Source organism: Theropithecus gelada, chromosome 7a (genome assembly GCF_003255815.1).
Source record: "Theropithecus gelada isolate Dixy chromosome 7a, Tgel_1.0, whole genome shotgun sequence".
In the NCBI taxonomy this organism is placed as follows: domain Eukaryota; kingdom Metazoa; phylum Chordata; class Mammalia; order Primates; family Cercopithecidae; genus Theropithecus; species Theropithecus gelada.
The window spans coordinates 33,964,719-33,981,197 of NC_037674.1; the positions used below are offsets into that span (position 1 = coordinate 33,964,719).

Below are 16,479 nucleotides of genomic sequence, written 5' to 3' on the forward strand. Positions count from 1 at the left end.
CCAAATATAAGATTATATCATCTGCAAACAGGCATATTTTGACTTCTTCATTTCCAATCTGGGGGCACTTTATTTCTCTCACTTCTCTGACTGCTCTAGCTAGGACTTCCAGTACTATGTTGAATAACAGTGGTGAAAGTAGGCATCTTTCTTGTGTTCCCAATCTTACAAAAAAGGCTTTCAGTTTTTGCCCATTCAGTATGATACTAGCTATGGATCTGCTGTATATCACTTTTATTATGTTGAGATACGTACCTTCTATACACAATTTTTTTTAGCATTTTTATCATGAAGGGATGTTGAATTTTATCAACTGCTTTTTCAGCATCAGTTGAAATGATCATATAACTTTTGTCCTTCATTCTGTTATGATGTATCACACTGACTGATTTGCGTACATTGAACCATTCTTGCATCCCTGGGATAAATCCCACTTAGTCATGATGAATGATCTTTTTAATGAATTGCTGATTCAGTTTGCTAGCATTTTGTTGGTAATTTTTCCATCAATATTCATGAGACATGATGGCCTGCCATTTTCTTTTTTTGCTGCCTTTATCTGGTTTTGGTATCAGAGTAATACTGGCTTCCTAGAATGAGTTTGAAATTTTCCCTCCTGCTTTATTTTTTGGAATCGTTTCACTACAATTGGTATTAGTTATACTTTAAATATTTGGTAGAATTCAACAGTGAAGCCCCTGGGTCCCAGACTTTTCTTTACTGGAAGACTTTTTATTACAGATTCAATTTCATTATTTGTCATTGGTCTGTTCAGGTTTTGAACATCATGGTTCAATCCTGGTAGGTTGTATGTGTCTAAAAATGTATCCATTTCCTCTACATTTTGCAATTTATTGGCATATAGTTGCTCAAAGTACCCACTAATGATCCTTTGAATTTCACCTATACCACTTATAATATGTCTCCTTTTTCATCTCTGATTTTATTTATTTAGGTCTTCTTTTTTCTTAGTCTGGCTAAAAGTTTATCAATTTTACGATTTCAAAAAACAACTTTTTGTTTCTTTGATCTTTTATATTGTCTTCATTTCTATTTCATTTACTTCTGCTCTGATCTTAATTATTTCTTTTCTTCTACTAATTTTGGGTTTGGTTTGCTCTTGCAAAATGCATCATTGGGGTATTTATTTGAAGTTTTCTTTCTTTCTGGATGCAGGCATTTATAGCTACATAAACTTTCCTCTTAGTACTACTTTTACTGTATCCCATAGGTTTTGGTATGTTGTGTTTTCTTTGTTTTTTGAGACAGCATCTCCCTCTGTTGCCCAGGCTGCAGTACAGTGGCACAATCTTGCTCACTGCAACCTCCTCCTCCTGGGTTCAAGCAATCCTCCTGTCTCAGCCTCACAAGGACCTGCGACTAAAGGCATGCACCACCATACCTGGCTACTTTTAAAACTTTTTGTAAAGAAAAGTTCTCACTACAGACCCCAGGCTGGTGTCAAACTCCTGGGCTCAAATGATCATTCCACATCACCTTGCTAAAGTGCTGGAATTACAGACATGAGCCACCACTCCCAGCCAGTAAGTTGTGTTTCCATTATCAATTCTTCAAGAAATTTTCCAATTTTCTTTTTAATTTTTTCACTCACCTACTGGTCATTCAGCAGCATACGGTTTACTTTCTATGTAATTGTATAGTTTCAAAGACTCTTTTTGTTATTGATTTCTAGTTTTATTCGAGTGTAGTCAGAGAAGATACCTGATATTATTGCAATTTTTTGAACGTTTGAAGACTTGTTTTATAACCAAACATATGGTCTATTCTTGAGAATGACCCCGGTGCTGAGGAGAAAAAAATGTGTATTCTGCAGCCATTGGATGAAATGGTCTATAAATACCTATTAGGTCCATTTTTTCTATACTGAAGATTAAGTCCAATGTTTCTTTGTTGATTTTCTGTCTGGAAGGTCTATCCATTGCTGAAAGTGGGGTATTAAAGTCTTCAGCTATTATTGTATTGAAATCTCTCTCTCTTTAGCTCTAATAATATTTGCTTTACATATCTGGGTGTTCCAGTATTGGGTACATATATGTATTAGGCCATTTTTGCGTTGTTATAAAGAAATAACTGAGACTGAGTAATTTATCAAGAAAAGAGATTTAATTGGCTCATGGTTCTGCAGGCTTTACAGGAAGCATGGTGCTGGCATCTGCTTGGCTTCTAGAGAGGTCTCAGAAAGCTTGTAAGCACGGGCAAAAGGTGAAGGGGGAGCAGGCACATGACACGCTGGAAGCAGGAGCAAGCAAGAGTGTCTGTAGGGGGAGGTGCCACACACTTCTAAACCACCAATTCTCACGAGAACTCACTATCACAAAAACAGCACCAAGCCATGGGGGATCTGCCCCCATGATCCAAACACCTCCCACCAGGTCCCACCTCCAGCACTGAGGATTACAATTCAACAGAAGGTTTGAGCAGAGACAAATATCCAAACTATATTAATATATATTTTTACAGTTGTTAAATCCTCTTGCTGAATTGACTCCTTGACATATATATATATTTATATTTATATATTTATATAAATATATATATATATATATATATTTTTTTGAGACAGAGTCTTGGTCTGTCACCCAGACTGGAGTGCAGTGGCCCAATCTCAGCTCACTGCAACCTCCATCTCCTGGGTTCAAGTGATTCTCCTCCCTCAGCCTCCCAAGTAGCTGGGATTACAGATGCCCACCACCACACCCAGCTAATTGTTGTATTTTTAATAGAGACAGGATTTCACCATGTTGGCCAGAGTGGTCTTAAACTCCTGGCCTCAGGTGATCCACCCACCTCAGCCTCCCAAACTGCTAAGATTACAGGCGTGAGCTACCAGGCCTGGCCCCCTTTATAATTATATAGTGACCATCTTTGTCTCTTACAGTTTTTGTCCTGAAATCTATTTTGACTGATACAAGTATAGCTATTCCTGCTCTTCTGGTTTCCACTGGAATGGAATATCTTTTTCCACCATTTTATTTTCAGTCTATGTGTAACTTTACAGGTAAAATGTGTTTCTTGTATGCAATAGATCACTGGATCTTTGGGGTTTTTTAATCTATTTAGCTACTCTATGTCTTTTGATTAAAGAGTTTGGTCTATTGACATTCAGTGTTATTACTGATAAGTAAGGACTTACTCCTGCTATTTTGTTATTTGTTTCTGGTTGTTTTGTGGCCTTCTCTTCCTTCTTTCCTTCCTGTCTTCCCTCTAGTGAAGCTGATTTTCTCCGGTGGTATGATTTAATTTCTTGCTTCTTATTTTGTGTATCTATCGTATGTTTTTTGATTTGAAGTTACCATGAGGCTTGCAAATACTATCTTACAATCATCATTTTAAACTGACGACAACAGTGATTGCCTAAAGAAGCAAAAAGAAGACTAATAAAAACTTTAACTTTGTCCCCCTGCTTTTTAATCTTGTTTCTATTCATGCCTTCTTGTAGTATCTATACCCTGAAAAGTTATTTTTTATCAGTTCATCATTTGGTCTTTCTACCCAAGATATGAGCAATTTATATACAATAACAGATACACAATATTCTGTGTACTTATTACCGATGAGTTTTATATCATCGTATTATTTCTTACTGCTCATTCACATCCTTTTCTTTCTGACTGAAGTACTCTCTTTAGCACTTCTTGTAGGACAAGTCTGGTGTTGATGAAATCTATCTATTTTTGTTTGTCTGGGAAAGTCTTTATTTCTCCATTGTGTTTGAAGGCTATTTCCCTGAATACACTGCTATAGGATAAAAAACTTTTTCCTTCAGCACTTTAAACACATCATGCCACTCTCTCCTGGCCTGTAAAATTTCCACTGAAAAGTCTGCTGCCAAATCTCTTAGAGCTCCACTGCAGGTTATTTGTTTCTTTCTTCTTGCTGCTTTTAGGACCTTTTCTTTACGGCCTTTGCTGGTTTGATTATTAAATGCCTTGAGTTAGTCTTCATTGGGTTAAATCTGCTTAGTGCTTCATAACCTCCTTACACTTACATGTTCATATCTTTTTCTAGGTTTGAGAAGTTCTCTGGTATTATCCCTTTGAATAAACTTTTTACCCCTATCTCTTTCTCTACCTCCTCTTTAAGGCCATGATTCTTACGTTTGCCCTTTTGAGGCTATTTCCTAGATATTATAGGTGTTCTTCATTCTTTTAGAGTATTCCTTTTTCTTTTGTCTCTGACTTTATATTTTCAAAGTTGTCTTCAAGCTAATTCTTTTACCAATTCTGTTACTAAGAGACTCTGATGCATTCTTCAATATATCAATTGCATTTTTCAACTCTAGAATTTCTGCTTGATTCTTTTTAATTATTTCAATTTGTTTTTTAAATTTATCTGATAGTATTCTGAATTCCTTCTCTGTGTTATCTTGAACTTCTCTGAGTTTCTTCAAAACAGCTATTTTTAATTCTCTGTCTGAAAGGTCACCTATCTCTGGATCCATTCTTCAGGATTTGTTCCCAGTGCCTTATTTAGTTTATTTGGTGAAGTCATGTTTTCCTGGATGGTCTGGACGCTTGTGGATGGTGGTTCATGTCTGGGCAATGAAGAGTTATGTATTTACTGTAGTCATCCCAGTCTGGGCTTATTTGTGCCTATCCTTCTTGGAAAGGCTTTCCAGGTGCACTGTCCATTTTTTAATTGGCATTTGTGCTTTTCTTTTTTTTTAATTGAGTTATAACAGTTCTTTACGTATTCTGGAAAATAAGCCTTTTATCAGAGATATTGTGGACATTTTCTCAGTCTATGGCTTGTTTTCATATTTTTCTTAACTATGTTTTTTGCAGCAAGGTTTTTCATTTTGATGAAGTCCAGTTTACATGCTTTTCATAGGGAATTTTTGTGCCTTGAGAAATTGTTATCACAAGTCACAAAAATTTCTCCTATGTTTTTCCCTAGTTTTAGTTTTAGCTTTAGCATATAGGTCTACTTTCCATTTTGAGTTAATTTTTGTATAAGGTATGAAGTATAGGTGAATCTCAATTTTTTTTTTTCATATGGATATCCAATTGTTCCAGTACCATTTGTTGAAAAGACTGTTCTTTCCTCTTTTAAATTACCTTGGGACTTTTGCAAAAATCAACTGACCATGTGAACTCTCTATGTTGCTACATTTACCTATATGCTTACCCTTAGGCCAAGATGACACTATCTTGATTACTGTAACTTTATACTAAGTCTTAAAAACCAAATACTATTGAATCTTCCATCCTTGTTCTTTTTTGAAAATTGTTTTGTCTATTCTAGGTCTTTTACCTTTCAGTATAACTTTTAGAATCAGTTTGTCAATTACTAGATAAATGTCCACTGCAAGTCTTGATACTGACTGCACTGAATCTGCAGAACAACCTGGGGAGAACTGACATACTAACATTGAGGATTCCAACCACAAACAGAATACATTTCTCAATTTATTTAGATCTTTAATTTTTCTTGGCAATATTTTCTAGTTTTTCATGTACACATCTTGCACATATTTTGTTAAATTTATTCTAGATATTTTATATTTTGATGCTGTTTTACTTAATTTTTTTCATTTTCTAAATATTCATTGCCAGTATATAGAATACAACTGATTATACCAACTTTTAGTCTATGTCCTTGATAAGTCTGCTTGATTCTAGTAACTTTTTCTAGGTATACTCTTGTATTACCTTTAACCACTTCCTTTATAATCTGTATGCCTTTCATTTATTTTTCTTGCCTTATTATGGTGGCTAGGACTTTCAGTATAATGCTGAGTAAAAGTTTCTGTTCCTTGGCTGAGCGCAGTGGCTCACACCTGTAATTCTAGCACTTTGGGAGGCCGAGGCGCGCAGATCATGAGGTCAATAGTTCAAGACCAGCCTGAGCAACATGGTGAAACCCCACCTCTACCAAAAATACACAAAAGTGGTGGATGTGGTGGTGCGCACCTGTAATACCAGCTACTCAAGAAGTTGAGGCGGGAGAATCACTTGAACCTGGGAGGCAGAGGTTGCAGTGGGCCGAGATCATGCCACAGCACTCCACCCTGGGTGACAGAGTGGGACTCCGTCTCAAAAAAAAAAAAAAAGCTTTTATTCGTGGTCTCAAAGGAAAAGGACTTAGTCTCTCACTTTTAAGGATGGTATCAGCTGTAGGTTTTTTATAAAAGCTCTTACTAGCCTAAGAAAGCTTCCTTCTATTTTTAGTTTGCCATGTGTTGAGTGTTAAAATTTGGCAATGTTTTTTACTAGTCTACTGAGATAATCAGAGGGGTTTCATCCTTTATTATGTTTATGTGGTGGATTACACAAATTTTCTAATGTTAATTTTGCATTTCTGGTATAAACTTCATTTGAGCATAATGTGTTATTTTTTAATATATTGCTGGATTTCACTTGCTAATATTTTAAGAAATTTTACTTTTACATTCATGAGGAATATTGGCCTGTAGCTTAGTTTTCTTGTAATGTCTCTGTTTGGTATGACTATCAAAGTAACACTGGCCTCATAAAATGTGAAGTTTTCTCCTTATTTACTTTATTTATTTATTTATTTATTTTTGAGGCAGAGTCTCACTCTGTCACGAGTGCAGTGATGCGATCTCAGCTCACTGCAAGCTCCACCTCCCGGGTTCATGCCATTCTCCCACCTCAACCTCCGGAGTAGCTGGAACTACAGGTGCCTGCCACCACGCCCAGCTAATTTTGTTTTTGTATTTCTAATAGAGATGGGGTTTCACCTGTGTTAGGAAGCTCTCAATCTCCTGACCTAGTGATCCTGCTGCCTCGGCCTCCCAAACTGCTGGGATTACAGGTGTGAGCCAACACACCCGGCCGTTTTCTCTGTATTTTCTTAAGGACTTTAAGACTGTACTTAATGATAAACTCTGAGAATATGGATCCATAAAATTAATTCATAGCATAATTAACTAAATCCAATTTCTTTTCCATCATTTTATGACCCAAATCCAAAACAATAAGTTTTGTTTTTTTTTTAAATAGGTTCTCACTCTGTGGCCTGGGCTAGAGTACACTACACTGGCGCAATCAATCATGGCTCACTGCACTCTCAACCTTCTATATTCAAGCAATCCTCCTACCTCAGCATCCGACAAGCTGTGACTACAGGAGTGAACCATCTCACCTAGCTCTTTAAATGTTACAACTGTGTCTTTTCATTTAAATTGCATTTCTTTTAGACTAATTTGGTCTGGCTTTTTTTTTTTTAATCACTCTAACCATCTCAGTTTCTTCATGTGCTTAGTCCATTTGTATTTTTTTAGTTAAAAAAAACAGAGACAGGGTCTCACTATGTTGGCCAGGTTAGTCTTGAACTTTTGGCCTCAAGCAATCGTCACACCTCAGCAGTCCATTTATATTTAATACAGTCATTCATATGGTTAGATTTAAACTTACCATCTTGCTATTTATTTTCTATTTGTTCCATCTGTTTTTTGTTCTCTTTTTCCTAACTTCTCTTAACTGTTTTTAATTACATTTGATTTATTTTATTAACCTGTTAAATTATTTCCTTTTCTTTTCTCAATGGTTGCTCCAGGGCAGAGGAAATTCCTGCAAACTTTTTCTTAAAAGGCCTAATAGTAAACATTTAGACTTTTAAACAACATGTAGTTGTTCTCTATCACAACTACTCAAGTCTGCCACTATAATGTAAAAGCAGCCATAGACAACCTATCAATGAATAGGTGTAGCTGTGTTCTAATAAAACTTTACTTACAAAAGCAAACAGTTGGCCCACAGGCAGTAGTTTGCTGACCCCAGCTCTAGGGTTTACAATATCCATCTTTATCACGGCACAGTTTACCTGCCAAAATTACACCACTTCACAAATTGTTTAAGAAACATACTTCCATTCTTCTTTCTCTTGTCCTTTGTGCTACTGTCATAAATTTTGATTCTCTGTATATTACAAAATCCATTATACCTTACTATTTTGACTTAGGTAATAATCTCTTGAAGATTTTTTTAAATGAGAAAAAAAACTGCTTAATATTTATCAATGTAGTTACTATTTTACGTTCTTCACTCCTCTGTGTATATCTGAGTTTCCATCTGGTATCTTTTTCCACCTGAGAACTTCCTTCAATGTTTCTTACAGTGTAGGTCACTTAGACACAAATTCTCTCAATTTTTATTTAAAAAGACATTTAATTTGCCCTTGTTTTTGAAAATTATTTTCACTGAATATAGAATCCTAGTTCGGCAGACTTTCTTTCAACACTTTGAAGATGTTATTCTGTGTCTTCCAGTTTGCACTGTGTGATGAGCAGTCACCAGTTATACTTCTCTTTGTTCCCCTGTATGTAAATGTATCTCCTTTTCTCTGGCTGCTTTTATGGTTTTTTATGATTTTCAGGTGTTTCCAATAATTTAATTGTAATATACCCTGGTATGGTTTTCTTTGTGTTTATCCTGCGTGTGTTTCATTGAGTTTCTTGGACCATGAATTGAAATTTTTCTTCATATCTGAAAAATTTGGAGGCATTATTTAAAAAATTTTTTTTTCTGCATCTCTTCCCCCGGACGTCTATTATTTTCTCTCTGTGCTTAGATATGGATACTGTTTATTGTTTCATTTTCCTTTATTCAAGTATACTCATATTGAGTTCTGCAGTAATTAATTTTCTTTTAAGCCTATCCACTAAATTTTTTACTTCAGATAACATACTTTTCACCCTAGAAGTTCCTTTGGTTTTTTATTAGAATTTCCATTCTCTCCTTTTTGTGTTCATGTCTTTAATTCTTTGAACATACTAATAATAGTTATTTTAAAGTCTTTGCCTGTTAATGTCTGTAATTACTGGTTGTGTTTCTATTTAGGTGGCTTTTCTTATTATTATGAATCATATTTTTCAGTTTCTTGTCATCTAGTAATGTTCTTTGAATGTTGAACACTGTTATATTGTTGAGTATCTGGACTTAATGTCCTCCTTAAAAAAATATTATTGAGCTTTTCTCTGACAGACAGCTAATTTATTTGAAAAGCAGTTTGACATTTTTGAGGCTTGTTTTTCTGCTTAGGAAGGGCAGGTCTGAAGCAGCTTCTACTCTAGGGCTAGGTTAGCCCTGCTACCATGGCTTGAGGTATCTACTAAGTGTAATTTTTTGAGAGACAGGGTCTCGCACTGCTGCCCGGACTGGGGTGCCATGGCACAATCATGGATCACAGCAGCCTCAACCTCCTGGGCTCAAGAAATCCTCTTGTCTCAGCCTCCAGAGTAGCTGAGACTATAGGTGCTCACCACCACACTCAGCTAATTAGAAAAAAAAAAAAATTATGGAGATGAGATCTGGCTAGGTTGCCCAGGCTGGTCTCAGCACTCCTGGCCTCAAGTGATCCTCCTGCCTCAGCCTTCTAAAATGCTGGGATTACAGGCATGAACCACCCACACCCAGCCCAAGTACTGTTTTTGATAGTTGTTCATTTCACAGAGTCCCAGTAGTTTTTCTTTGTCTCATAGTTTTCTCAAAGAATTTCATCCTGTGCAGGCAGGCACAGCTTAGTATTCAGTTAAGACTCAAGGAAGGCAACACCTGTGCAGATATCTGGAGCTTTTTCTCAGCAAAGCTCTCTCCTCTCAGATATTGTGCCTGTAAGTCCAGACACCTCAGTCTTCCTGAATTCTTACTTCTAACTCTTCAACTTAGCAACATTGTTGTGTACTTACTCTTCTTGAGATCTCCTTCTGTGTGTCATATCTGAAATTTCGACTCCACTCAAAAAGTCAGGGAAATCACAGAGATATTTATTTCCTCACTCTGAGATCTCAATCCTGCAATGCTTGTTTTCTAATGTTTGAAAATAATTGTTTGAAATATTTTGTTTGACACCGGGCGCTGTGGCTCACGCCTGTAATCCCAGCACTTTGGGAGGCCGAAGTGGGTGGATCATGAGGTCAGGAGATCGAGATCATCCTGGCTAACACGGTGAAACCCTGTCTCTACTAAAAATACAAAAAATTAGCCGGGCGTGGTGGTGCGCGCCTGTAGTCCCAGCTACTCAGAGGCTGAGGCAGGAGAATGGCGTAAACTCGGGAGGCGGCGCGAACCCCGGAGGCGGCGCTTTCAGTGAGCTGAGATCGCGCCACTGCACTCCAGCCTGGGCGACAAAGCGAGACTCCGTCTCAGAAAAAAAAAAAAAAAAAAAAAAGGAAAGAAATACTTTGTCTGGTTTTCTAGTTTATTGTAGAAAGCCTAGTTAGATATCAGTTACTCTATCACAGCTTGAAAGCGAAATCCACAAGTTTCAAAGTTTTCATTTTAGACATTTAATACTTCAATCCATCTGGACTTTTTTGTTGTAAATATGGTGTAGGATCGTGATCCAACTTCGACTTTTTTTCAAATAAACATTTTTTTCTGGATCTATTTATTCAGTGGTACCCACTACTTTCCTTACTAATTTGGGATTGCATCTCTACCACATAACGAGGTTTCATACATGCATGGGTCTTTTTCAAAGCACTCATTTTTATTCCACTAGTTAATCTGTCCATCCCTGTGCTATCACACTCTCAATTATTATCACAAGTCTTAATACCTCCTAGGGTAAATCCTCTTTCCCTCTTTCCTGTTCATTATCTTTAAATGGGCCCTACTTCTTCTTAGTCCTTACTTTTCCATGTAACATTTTTGACCCATTGAGTGTTGTGAATAAGCCTGTGTATTGGACTACCATTGAATCTACAAATCAATACAGGGAGAACTGACATTTTTATAATATTAAATATTATTTCCCAAATAAGGTATATCTCTCCATTCATTTAAAATCAATCTTCCTTAATATTTTTATAAAGTTTTTATTTTCCTTATATGGGTGTTATAATTCGTTACATTTATTCTATAATACATAATATTCTCTGATACCATTAACAATATCCACTCTTTCATTATATTTCTGGTAATCTACTCGTGGTATAAATAAATGCAACCTTCTGTTGTATCTTAATATTTTATCAAGCCACTCTGCTAAATTCTATCATATCTAACAGTCTGTAATCTCATCCCCTCTACCCACATTGCCAGTACATCAGTACAAGCCCCTATCACTTTTCAACTGAATAACTACAACTTCTCATTAGTCTCCTAAACTCTAGTCTTAAACTCTACCCCCATGTTAAAAATTCTTTAGTGATCTTTCTGTCTCCTTGGCCTTTGTACGTACTGTTCCTCCTGCTTGGAATAGTCTTTCCATATCCTCGTGGCTAACCTAACTCCTACTTACTCTTAAGGTCTGATTATTGCCTTCAAATACTTATCAGGCTAGATTAGCTATTCCTCTTATGTGTAGAATATCATCCTATACTTAATCCTCTTCTATCTCCCACAACTCTAAATTGTTTCTCTATGTCTCCAATTAAACGATAAACTTTTAAGAATAAGCCTTCATCGTAATCTCCACATATTCCCAGAACTTTCCACAGTCTCTGACATATGGCAGAAGATCAATATGTATTTCTTCAATACATGTAAAAATAAAATCTCACTTAATACTAGAAAGACCCACCTGAAACAGAACTGTTTATGCCATTTTACTGATCAAGGAACAGATCTGAATACAAATATTCATGGCTCAGGAAACATTACTCTACCATACTACTTTTAGAAAGGATGTCCAAAATATACAATAAATGTTTTATCATAAAAGAAAAAATGTTTTCTCATTTTGAACTTATGTTTTGAATAACTATAACCTGTCACCTATGACTAAAGAAAGAGGAGGGGGAAAAAAAGAAGAATTAAAATATGAAAAGCCCTGAGATTTTTATTAACATGACTAATCAGATTGTCTGTCAACATACAACGTTCAGTGTTAAAAATGAGGAATACCTTGGCAAACCAAGGCAAGTGGTCACTCTAATTTTAATACTAATATAAATATTTACGTTTATATAAAACATTTGTTTTCTTTTATAACAAAGTATGTAAAGGATAGTATATTTTAGACGTGTAATTTTTCTTGGGTCACATATATTTGTATTCAAACCTCAGCCCCATCTTTTTCTTACTGGCCTGTTACCTGGCCTCTTTGAGCATTAAAAAACACTCCCCATAGTGATATAAATCTTTCAGAAATTCTAGAACATACATTTTTAAATGCAGATATACATCCTCAAGTTCATTTCCATTTCCTAAATGCAAGCTAGTGTTAAAATCCTTACCTGTGTTACTTCCTCTACACCAGTCATCTGGTATTTCCTCATTCTTTCAAATACTGAATGATCTGCACAGCCCCCCTGAGGACCGTATTTATGGGGATAGTCTAAAATACAAAAAAGAAACATCGTTACTGTCACATATTTAGGTATAACCAATTATAAATAATTTTTATTTGTAAATCTTATAAATAAAAATTTAACTGTCTTAACTAATGAAAACCATAAATGTTTATTGAGTACCTATGGAAAAGGCATTATGCTAGGCATTTTAATGTTAAAACCTAGCAGGTTCCTAAGTTCTCCCTCAATAAAAACCACTGGTCTTTAGCTTTTTGTCATACAGATGATTTGTGATTTCTAAAAAAGGATAGTAATCACTCATTATTCTGACCCTATCACCAATATACTGAATTTGGCTATCATCAAGATAATATTTATGTTTCTGGTCCATCATCTGGCAGGGGTCAAGAGAATCCTTCTGCAGCATTCCTGACCTCCATCAGGAGGACACTAGCAAAAATAAAGGAGAACCCCAAAACTCTTCCTATTCTTGGGAAGATACTCCCCCACCCCTCATTTCACAAAACACAACTTTCTACCACTTTCTCCCTTAGGACCATTAAGACTATTCTCACAGTAGCTCAATTTTTACAGTCATGAGACTATATCACTGACTACCTCAACTTATTACAGGCATTTGTTGTCACCCAAGTCACTACTGCCCTTATTTCCTTATTTTTAGATCCTGACCCACTGTCAGTCTCTCTGACACCACCCCATCATCATGACTGACGACATCATTCATCATTCATTCATCATTCATGACGATGATCTTTCCAATACACTCAGTTCTTTTCTCCAATGATTTTTTTCCTACCTCAGCTTCTCATTTCCATAGTTACACTTCTGAACTTGTCATTATTGGTAACTGAAAATGCTTCTCAACTTCCAGTATTCTACTTTTTTTCCACCAGTCATCTTTTCAGCACATTCCCTCTAGGCTCCAACAACCCTTTAACATCAGTAAGACCCTTTAATTCAATGCTACCACCTTATTGTCTATCACAAGATATTCTTTTTCTTCCTTATTTAGTTTAAATCCCATAGTCAATTATTATTATAATTACACCACTGCATTCACCATCAACTCCCTTGTGCTCCACCCCAACACCCTTGAAGGGAGTTGATGGTGAATGCAGTGGTGTCTTTCTTACTTCAGAAGTGTAACTATGGAGGAGAGAAGCTCCTCCTGAAGCTGAATGAGGCTAAAGAAAAACTAGTAATTATGACCAGTCTCATTTAAAAGTCATAATCTAGCCGGGCGCGGTGGCTCAAGCCTGTAATCCCAGCACTTTGGGAGGCCGAGACGGGCGGATCACGAGGTCAGGAGATCGAGACCATGCTGGCTAACACGGTGAAACCCCGTCTCTACTAAAAAAATACAAAAAATTAGCCGCGCGAGGTGGCGGGCGCCTGTGGTCCCAGCTACTCGGGAGGCTGAGGCGGGAGAATGGCGTGAACCCGGGAGGCGGAGCTTGCCGTGAGCTGAGATCCGGCCACTGCACTCCAGCCTGGGAGACAGAGCGAGACTCCGTCTCAAAAAAAAAAAAAAAAAAAAAAAAAAAAGTCATAATCTATAACCTCAAGCAGTTCCTTAATGCCAGCTAGCAACTGAATTTCCAGTCTATTCTCAATTTAATTCACCTAGTTAACACCAGGCAGTTCTTACTTTGCCACACCAGTAACTGCCAGTCATAAAACTGACCATGCAAGCTGAAACTATGCAAAATGATCTTAACAATCAACGGGGAAAAAATTACAATTGTTCTGTGACCTTTAAAATCTTTTGTCAAAACACTAAAACTCACTTACCATTGGTTATTAATGTATAGGGGAACAAAAAAATAAAACATTTATTTAGTACATTGTTACTTAAAACATTGGAATTTTAAAAGAATTAGTGTTTTATTTCTTCATAAATTGAATTTCAAATATAATGAATTAAAAATATAAATTCCTTTTGAAAGCTTGAAACTTAGGGTAAAAAAAATTTCCAAATATTTCCAAAGCAACAAAACAGTATTTATATATGCTTCAAATTCTGTCAGCACAAAACTCTCCCAATAGAAAGGGTCAAGCATACAATTTTTCCCATATACTTTCAAAACTTCTAAAAGACGCCGTTTTCCTTGGTCACCACATTAACTATAAAAATGGACAATGACATTTTCCCTCTAAAATTACTAACAATATAATCCTCATTTCTAGAAAAAGCCTTTGTTCAACTAATGAATAAGCCCTCATTGAGATGCTAAATCATAGGATGCACTGTAGTTCCCCTGAAAAGGCCAAACAGCATATTCTTTCACAAAGAATGAGTCATGGGTGTAGAATATTCAGCCTATTTAAAACAAAGATCAGCTTCAGATCTATTGCCTTTCTTCCAGTTCCTCTGCCAGCCTCTTGCTTTTGTTTTGCTGTTCAAGACACAAATATAAATAGTACATATATTGTGATTCTACCTCAAGCAGGAAATAGCTCTAGTTAACTCTCAATCATCCACTCTTTCGAGGAGGAATATTTACAGTTCAGATTCTCTGTCGAACAGAACTAGGCATAAAATACTCACTTCTTCCATCCTCACTACTTCTAGCAGGGTACCCCTCCGCCTTATGTGACTGGCAGCTCAGAAACTTAACTGCTAGGTCCAAGGCCCTGGCTATGAGATGACTCTCTAATAGTCAAAACTGGGTGGTAATCCCTCCAATAATATGCCATGAATCACCAAATCCAATTTTTAAAAATCTACATTAATTGAATTTAAAATAGAATGACTTCTATAGAATAATATTATTTTGCATAAAAATTACTTTTGTGTAATATCCAGAGTATCATGGGGTGGGGTCCTTATCCATGAAAATCGCCATTTATTCCGAAAGTTGCCAACATCAACAAGGATTCACTGATGGAGAGTAGAAGAAAGGATAGGCCTTTTTTTTTCCTTTTGAGAAGAAATGAAAAGTTTGGAGACAGGAAAGAACTCCAAATGTTCTTCCTCCTAAGTCCAGTGGATGGGAGGTCCTTTCTCCCTAGTACCAATTCTCATGTCTTCCCAATCCCCATGTCTAATTTCTGTTTTGGGGGGTAAGTGGGCATAAGAAAAGCACAGAGTGATTGTCCCTTGAAAGGGGAGGAAGTTGAAGATGACCCCACTTTCCACATGCACTTACAACACTGATCTCTCTGGAAACAGAGATGAGGAGGAGGGCCAGGCATGTCACTTCCCACCCCATGGGTTTTAGAAAGAAAGGGTATTGGCAGCCAAAGGGATAATGGGAGTCAGGTCAACCAGAGAAATGTTGCTTTATTGTTCTGATCAATTACAAATAGAATTACTCGACTCTAAAGTGTTTAAGCAAGAACCTTAGCCCTATTCATTATTGTATGGATAGTTTCTAAAAGTGTCTTGTACAGATTAGGCCCTCAAAAAATGCTGATTAACAAATTAATCAGTTGTTAAACCTGTAAAACTTACAACTGACACTTGGAATGAAAACTTGTAACATACCAACTTTAAGTGTCCATTATTTACATGTATTTGACTTGGGACTATACAGTTATACACAGGGATAAATGGGTGACTCTAGGCCAAAGAACATGTGAATCTCTTTTCCTTTCTCTAGTTCCCAAGCTGTGACAACTGAAAAGAAATATTGTTGCAGCCAGAGTAATAGGGCTGACCCTTCTCCTGTGATCACAGATTCTCTCCTCTAGCAATCAAAAGATCTTCAAGGTTCAAGTCAAATTCCACCTCCCCAGGGAAGTCTTCCTAAATCTCCCTAAAGCTCCCTCACTGAGGTAGTATGCACTATCCCAGGGCTTTGATGACATTCTTGTTGTAGCATTTACCACATTTTGACTCTCTATTACTGAAAATTCCCCTGAAGGTTTTTAATCTTCAGGGGAAATTTTAAAATTCTCTTTCCTGTATATTCACAAACCAATAAATACTTGTTGAATTTAATTTTTCAGCCAGTATCTGGTTTCTATGCCTCTTTTCAAAGGTCATCTGGTAACCAAAGACCTGTAAACTGCTGGTTCCCTTAACCTCCTTTTAGCCTTCATTCCACCTACAATAAATATGAATTGTCTAACACTTTAAATTGTTTCTACAGCAAAGTGTGCTCTAAATTCCTAACTACTTTACAGATTGACTATAACATACAGAACATTCAAAATTAAGACCTGTGTACACATAAATTTCCTAATCACATGTCAATGTTATTTTTAATTGCATTAATTTATTAAGCAAACAA

General features: G+C 36.4%; 1 protein-coding gene across 2 annotated transcripts in view; it reads right to left on the reverse strand.

The window, feature by feature from the left end:
* Positions 1–16,479, reverse strand: part of ADAM10 (ADAM metallopeptidase domain 10) — a 155,795-nt gene that overhangs the window by 57,743 nt on the left and 81,573 nt on the right. For both annotated transcript variants that reach the window (XM_025389931.1, XM_025389930.1), the window contains exon 5: positions 12,167–12,267. In XM_025389931.1, the coding sequence (XP_025245716.1) occupies positions 12,167–12,267 (101 nt within the window). The remainder of the gene's footprint in view (positions 1–12,166; positions 12,268–16,479) is intronic.